Here is an 8,169-nt window from a genome sequence, read left to right as displayed (position 1 = left end):
ACCCTAACCCTAACCCTAACCCTAACCCTAACCCTAACCCTAACCCTAACCCTAACCCTAACCCTAACCCTAACCCTAACCCTAACCCTAACCCTAACCCTAACCCTAACCCTAACCCTAACCCTAACCCTAACCCTAACCCTAACCCTAACCCTAACCCTAACCCTAACCCTAACCCTAACCCTAACCCTAACCCTAACCCTAACCCTAACCCTAACCCTAACCCTAACCCTAACCCTAACCCTAACCCTAACCCTAACCCTAACCCTAACCCTAACCCTAACCCTAACCCTAACCCTAACCCTAACCCTAACCCTAACCCTAACCCTAACCCTAACCCTAACCCTAACCCTAACCCTAACCCTAACCCTAACCCTAACCCTAACCCTAACCCTAACCCTAACCCTAACCCTAACCCTAACCCTAACCCTAACCCTAACCCTAACCCTAACCCTAACCCTAACCCTAACCCTAACCCTAACCCTAACCCTAACCCTAACCCTAACCCTAACCCTAACCCTAACCCTAACCCTAACCCTAACCCTAACCCTAACCCTAACCCTAACCCTAACCCTAACCCTAACCCTAACCCTAACCCTAACCCTAACCCTAACCCTAACCCTAACCCTAACCCTAACCCTAACCCTAACCCTAACCCTAACCCTAACCCTAACCCTAACCCTAACCCTAACCCTAACCCTAACCCTAACCCTAACCCTAACCCTAACCCTAACCCTAACCCTAACCCTAACCCTAACCCTAACCCTAACCCTAACCCTAACCCTAACCCTAACCCTAACCCTAACCCTAACCCTAACCCTAACCCTAACCCTAACCCTAACCCTAACCCTAACCCTAACCCTAACCCTAACCCTAACCCTAACCCTAACCCTAACCCTAACCCTAACCCTAACCCTAACCCTAACCCTAACCCTAACCCTAACCCTAACCCTAACCCTAACCCTAACCCTAACCCTAACCCTAACCCTAACCCTAACCCTAACCCTAACCCTAACCCTAACCCTAACCCTAACCCTAACCCTAACCCTAACCCTAACCCTAACCCTAACCCTAACCCTAACCCTAACCCTAACCCTAACCCTAACCCTAACCCTAACCCTAACCCTAACCCTAACCCTAACCCTAACCCTAACCCTAACCCTAACCCTAACCCTAACCCTAACCCTAACCCTAACCCTAACCCTAACCCTAACCCTAACCCTAACCCTAACCCTAACCCTAACCCTAACCTAACCCTAACCCTAACCCTAACCCTAACCCTAACCCTAACCCTAACCCTAACCCTAACCCTAACCCTAACCCTAACCCTAACCCAACCCTAACCCTAACCCTAACCCTAACCCTAACCCTAACCCTAACCCTAACCCTAACCCTAACCCTAACCCTAACCTAACCCTAACCCTAACCCTAACCCTAACCCTAACCCTAACCCTAACCCTAACCCTAACCCTAACCCTAACCCTTCCTTCAGACTCACAACCAATAGATAGGCAGTTTTGAGACAGACAGGTATAGTTACCAATTATACAGAACCTCCTTATTTTAGCTACACCCCTAATTTAACCTAGATCCCACCCCAGAGCTTATTTAAGGATATGGATGGGAACAAAAAGCGTATGTCCTCTGAAGAAGCAGGATTCCCTGCGAAACGTTAGGACGTCGAACTCAAAAAGCACCGTGAACTGCACATCAAAAAGATACTGTTTGACGGGGAAAACATTGCCAATTTTTGTGTCCTGTTTTACACAAAAAATTTTTTTAATGGAGAAAAATCCTTTTTAAACCGTTTTGTGAGTACTCACATTTTTAAACCCTTCCTTTTTTTTGGGTTTTTATTCCCCCCTCCTTTTTTTTCGGTTTTATTCCCCCTTCTTTTTGGAGTACAACACCCAAGCCCGAGGGGCCTACAAAACTTCCTGTTTGGTGAACTCCTAGGCCGCTTAGGCCTTCTGGTAAGGAACTGAGTTGTTAATCAGCTACAGGATCCTTTTCCCAAGGATTCTTATCAGCATACTCATGGGGTAAGACCAATGAAGACTTTTCTCCTTTTGGTTTTTATCTTTCCTTTCTTTTAACCTTTTTTTTCCTCGAAAGGAGTTTTTTTACAGGCACAATGATTCCCTTAACAAACAGATTCACAGTGTTGGAGACTTTGGAAACAGATGGGGTGGAACAAACACTACACACAGACCAGCATCTACACAACTCAAAACCCAGGGAATTTTTAGATAGACATTTGAGGAAGTTGTATTTTAAATTCTTACAGGCCACACACCATGAAGACATTGTGACAACAGCTCTACATACGCAAATTTTTCCAAAGGGCATGTCTAAACAAACACACAAACTTACACAGTTTATCAAACCGGCATGCCCCAAGCAACAAACTCTACATAGAATTACGGAAAACACACAAAATTGGATGAAGGCAAATATGCAGATCCTCAAAGACCATTACGTTCAAGTGAAAGCAGAACTACTGAATCGAATCCACAAAATGGAGGAAACAGAATGGCAGATAGCAGTTAAATGGGCCAAAGGTAGATTCAAACACAAATTGAGGGAAGACATAATAGAAAAGGCCAAAACACAAATGGAACAGAATCTAGTGGAAACAGAAAATGGAGGAACTGCATGTTTGCCTATCCAAGTATCAAACAGCTCCTCTAATCCTTCTTCCACTGCCGCCTCTTCTTTTTCTTCTTCGTTGTCTTCTTCAATCTCTTCCTCTTCTTCCTCCAAACAGAGTCCGAGTAAAGACGACACAAACCTTGTGGCAAGTTCTCCACAGATGCATTTATCGAAAAGCAATGGAACACCTCGGCCTTTAAACAACAACTCCGATAAGACCAAGGTAGTTAGTGTATTAATACATGAAGTTCCTTTGAATACACTTAAGCAGCAAGAACAGAGAGCTAACACTCCATCCACAATTCACAGAACAGCAATCCTAAATAATGTTAGTGTTCTAATAGAACCTACTATTGCTGATTCACAGGGGGAGCCGACCCAGGGGGATAGGAAGCAGGAGAGGAAGGAGGTGATGAATGGGTCTACAGAAAGGAAGACCACGTCCTTGAGAAAAGCCCGATCTGAATCCTCCCTTTCCCTTTCCCCTTCCTCTTTCTCGTTGACTCCCCTGCATGTGGAACATCCGGACAGGGTGGAGCCCCAAATAAAAACCTGTGAAGTGAGGAACCATTGGGTTCCTACTAGACATCCTAACACCACTAGAAAGATTGCAGATTGGACACTGGAAGTAAAGAAACCAGTTTTGTTTATAGGGGACTCCAACCTGTCCAGAATTCCCTATTTTAGTGACGAAAATGTTCAGGTGGATAGTTACCCTGGAGCCAACTTTTTACATATAGCCAAGGTGTTACAAAAATTAACCCCTAATCCAAACACTCAAAAAGTCGTCCTATCATTAGGAATCAATAATAGAGAACAAACATTCGAAAGTACAACAAAAAAACAGTTGCAAGAGCTGTGGAGAATTGCTGCAGTGGTTTTTCCCAATGCCACGATCTACACCCCATTATTAAACTACTCGGATATCCTACCTAGACGACAACAAGAAACTCTAACAAAACTGAACACTCATATACTGGCACATGGTAATCCATTGCAGGAACTTCACCCACTTAGGTTCAAGGTGAACCCGAGGGACCCTATCCACTGGACCACGGAAACGGCTTCGCAAATGTTTACATACTGGTTGGATCAGTTAAACTTTTAGGAATGGTGAAGTGCAATAAAACAGACAACAAAAAGCACACCAACATCATTAACCTATCCAAAACGTTTTGTCTCACAGGTCCGCAGGAGGATTTACTCAGCAAGGGTCTCACCTTCATCCCGACGCCATGCGGTACGGACTTGGGGGAGCTGGGGAGGGATGTCCACGCTTACAATAGACAACTTAAAATTTTAGACCACTTCCAATACACAAAATGTAAAGAACACTTACAGTTTACAGAAAAATCCAGATGGGAACCGAGCACCGAACAGACCAGTTTACCTATAAAGCAGTTGATTAAAAAGAACAGGATGATTATCAATTCTCTTTCAGATTTTTCCAACAATCAAGCAGATAATTTAACCGCCACAGAACGCAGAGCACTCAAAGAATTACAAACCAACAGAGATATAATAATTAAACCGGCAGATAAAGGCTCAGCGATCGTCATAATGGACAAACAACAATACTTACTAGAAGCAAATAGACAATTAAACAATACCAATCATTACACTTTACTTCCACACTCATTACAACAGGAAACACAATCACTGGTAACATCCATTTTACAGGACTTAAAACAGAAAGGCTTCATTAACACTAAACAGTTTAATTACCTTATTGGTCCAAACCCACCAAGGCAGCGGAAATTTTATCTATTGCCCAAAATTCATAAAGACCCACAGGCGTGGACAGTCCCTTCCGAGGTTCCACAGGGACGCCCGATTGTGTCGGATTGTGGGAGTGAGACCTACAATGTGGCACAATACATTGATTATTTCCTCAATCCTGTCTCACAACTCCATCCCAGTTACTTAAAAGATACATATGACTTTATAAACAAAATCAAGAACATGACAATTCCAGACTCGGCCTTCCTATTCACTGTGGATGTGGAAAGCCTTTACACAAATATCAGTACAGAGGCAGGATTGCAGGCAATAACGAAATGTTTTAACAGGTATCCAGATTCAAGCCGGCCAGATGCAGAACTTCTTCAGCTGTTGGAAATAAATTTAACCCGCAATGACTTTGAATTTAATTCTCAATTATATTTACAGGTTCAAGGAACTGCTATGGGGAAGAAATTTGCTCCAGCCTACGCGAATATTTATATGTCTGAGTGGGAAGAAACATTGTTTCCAAAGTGTCCCCACTTACCCGCAGTGTATTATCGATATCTGGATGACATCTTTGGGGTCTGGCACCATGACAGGGAACATTTTGACACCTTTTTGAATTTGGCCAATTCCCATCATAAACACATTAAAGTCAAAGCAACTCTTAATTCGGATAACATTAACTTTTTAGACACCACAGTTTTTGCCATCCCGACGGAGAATAATTCCAAAACACTACATACTAAAGTGTTTTTCAAACCCACTGATTCCCACTCTCTACTATTTAAAACAAGTTATCATCCTAGACATACTTTCAAGGGGGTAATCAAATCACAAATCATTCGATTTCATAGAATTTGCTCATTTGATCAACATTTCCATGAAGCAACACAAACTCTATTCAAAGCCCTTAGACCCCGAGGGTATTCTAAGAGATTCTTGAGAGCCATTAAAAGAGACACGTTGCAGGATCTCAGAAATAACCCAACACGATTGGTGCCGGAACCCAAGGATGTCATCCCCATAGTCACGACTTTTTCAGAAACATCCAAAATCCTCAACAATAAGCTTAAACAACAATTCCAAAAAACACAAGAACTATACGCACCACTTCGGTCATTCAAACCAATATCAGCTTATAGAAGAAATAAAAATCTACGGGATCTCCTGGTCAGGGCCAGTTTGAAATCAGACCGACGAGTGATTCCTCCTATATTAGCAACACATTTTCAACAGCTCAGGTCAGTGGAGATGGGAAACAAGGGACACCTAGTGCCACAAAGAACAAACCTCAAGACCACGAATATCATTTACATGATCACTTGCACACACTGCCATAAGAGATATATTGGAGAAACTGAATACAGTCTGGAACAAAGGCTGAAACAACACATTTACTCCATTCAACACAGACCACGCAACACACACTTAATATGCCATTTTGCAAGGGTTGGGATACAGAAGCTCAGGATCTCGGGTTTGGAGGCCAATAGGGCATGGAACAGGGAACAGAGAAGAAGAAGAGAAGCATATTGGATAAGTAAACTGCACACAGACCATCCTCATGGCTTCAATACTAGGAGAACATCTTAGACTTGGAGACTTGGAACCAGAGATACCCATATAGAGAGAGGAAATAGGGCTAACCCATTCTTCTTTTTACAGTATTCTCTTCTTTCCCCCGTTGTTTTTCTTTTGTCCTCTGCTCTTTTTCTTTACCTTGTTCTTCTTTTTTTTCTTCTTTTCTTCTTCTTTTCCTTCTTCTTCTTCTCCTTTCTTTTCTTTGTTCTTTTTTATACCCATTCTGTCACATTTATTGTGAGTAAAAATAGCACTTGATACTGGAGCAATCCGTTGTATAATGGACGTCTCGGTGGAGCGTTTGGTTTTGTTTTGATTTGGTTTGATGATTAAACACAACTTGGTGGATTTGTGCACGCACAAATACACACTTTGTAAATATGGTTTAAAGTATTTATATAGCACTTGTTTTGATTATTAGCACTTTTCACTTGACTCAATTGTTAGCACTTTTACTAGCACTTACAGCACTTTTTTTAGGTTTCAGCACTTCTTCCACTGGGACGGTCAATGCCATGGTTGGATCCAGTAAAATAAATTGAATAACTTTTTATAAAACCACAATATTGTGATGCTTTACTTTATTTCCACACAATTTCTCAGCTTTTACCTCAACCCCAACCATCATTCCGCACCTGGGTTGGACCGGAACCTCAACTCCAAAACCTTATTTCGAATCCTAACCTCAACCCCCTAACCTCAACCCCCTAACCTCAACCCCCTAACCCTAACCCCCTAACCCTAACCCTAACCCTAACCCCAACCCTAACCCTAACCTCAACCTTCTACCCTGACCCTAACCCTAACCCTAACCTCAACCTTCTACCCTGACCCTAACCCTAACCTCAACCTTCTACCCTGACCCTAACCCTAACCCTAACCTCAACCTTCTACCCTAACCCTAACCCTAACCCTAACCTCAACCTTCTACCCTGACCCTAACCCTAACCCTAACCTCAACCTTCTACCCTGATCCTAACCCTAACCCTGACCCTAACCCCTAACCCTAACCTAACCCCTAACTCCCAACCCTCCTACTCTAACCCTAATCCGCTTACCCTTACCCTAACCCCTAACCCCTAACCTCAACCTTCTACCCTAACCCTAACCCCTAACCCTAACCTCAACCTTCTACCCTGACCCTAACCCTAACCCTGACCCTTACCCTAACCTCAGCCTCCTACCATGAACCCTAACCCTAACCTCAACCTCAACCTCCTACCAGGAACCCGAACCCTAACCCCAACCCCATAACCCTACTTAACCCTAACTCCTAACCCTAATCTCTCCCTCCTACCCTGAACCCTAATCCTAACCCGAACCATGACCTTCACTTCAAGCCCAATTCTAACCCTTTTCCCTTCCCCCTCCCTACCCCAACCTCAATCTCCCATCTTGAACCCCAATTCTAACACCTAACCCTAACTGCTAACCCCCTACCCTAACCCCAAGCCTTATTCCTACCCTAACCCTAATCTTCCCCCTTCTCTATCTTGAACCTCTTTTGTTTCCCTGCTCTTCTACTGGAGTGGGTACCCTGGCTCCAAGGATATAAACTTAACTCCCAAATCTGCCCAATGAGATGGATACATCTACAGGTAAATGTGAGCTGTATGTGGACATGGGAGTGTGCAGACATTGAATGGAGCTTTCACCCGGGATCCTGTGCTTTGATCACTCAGCCGGATATGGGGTGTGGATCTGACTTGGGAAAAACTGCACGCCCTATCCGGTCCCTTAGGTTCCTTGTTTTATTTAAATAATGTTGTCTTTTTCCCCCCCCTCCATTTTTACTTTCTTTATGGGGACTCCTGGTCCCTTTCCAGGTCACTGTTCCTTTTGAACTTAGTGGGTATTTTTATTTAGCTCTCTCATTTTAACTTTATTGATTTTATTTTCTTAATCATATTTTAAAAAAGCATCCTTTCTTTTTATTTTATTTATTTATATATTTTATGTTTTTTAAATTTATATTTTTTTGGGGATTTTAAATTTGCACTGTTTAAGGATCACCCTTACCCAGGGATCCAATTTATATATAAAATTTTTTTTTGTATTTGTATAAGAAAACGGGTCTGGCCTCGTTCTTTTTAACTCTAGAATAGAACAAAGTGAGCCTGTGCACTAAAGAGCATACACTCAACATATGAGGACTTGATCTTTCCCTAACCTAACCCTAACCTAACCCTAACCCTAACCCTAACCCTA

The 8,169-nt window shown here is 42.9% G+C and overlaps 1 protein-coding gene across 2 annotated transcripts; it reads left to right on the top strand.

Moving 5' to 3' along the window:
• Nucleotides 1–1,581: 1,581 nt before the first annotated feature.
• LOC128317943 (uncharacterized) lies at nt 1,582–6,207 on the top strand. Of its 2 annotated transcripts, XM_053231932.1 has the most exons (3): nt 1,582–2,042; nt 2,768–2,875; nt 3,020–6,207. In XM_053231932.1, the coding sequence occupies exon 3, from the start codon at nt 3,763–3,765 to the stop codon at nt 5,971–5,973; it is 2,211 nt and encodes a 736-aa protein (XP_053087907.1). In that variant the 5' UTR covers nt 1,582–2,042; nt 2,768–2,875; nt 3,020–3,762; the 3' UTR covers nt 5,974–6,207. The 2 variants fall into 2 exon arrangements, with proteins under 2 accessions (XP_053087907.1, XP_053087908.1); XM_053231933.1 differs by having other exon boundaries at nt 1,582–2,875.
• Nucleotides 6,208–8,169: the final 1,962 nt, after the last annotated feature.

This window comes from Pangasianodon hypophthalmus, unplaced genomic scaffold, assembly GCF_027358585.1.
Source record: "Pangasianodon hypophthalmus isolate fPanHyp1 unplaced genomic scaffold, fPanHyp1.pri scaffold_96_ctg1, whole genome shotgun sequence".
Taxonomy (NCBI): Eukaryota; Metazoa; Chordata; class Actinopteri; order Siluriformes; family Pangasiidae; genus Pangasianodon; species Pangasianodon hypophthalmus.
The sequence above is the reverse complement of the archived record's forward strand: the minus strand, read 5'-3'. Positions and strand labels throughout refer to the sequence as shown.

What these genes read in the sequence shown, in the direction of transcription:
- LOC128317943 (XM_053231932.1), top strand. Translation starts at nt 3,763, where the DNA reads ATGGTGAAGTGCAATAAAACAGACAACAAAAAGCACACCAACATCATT.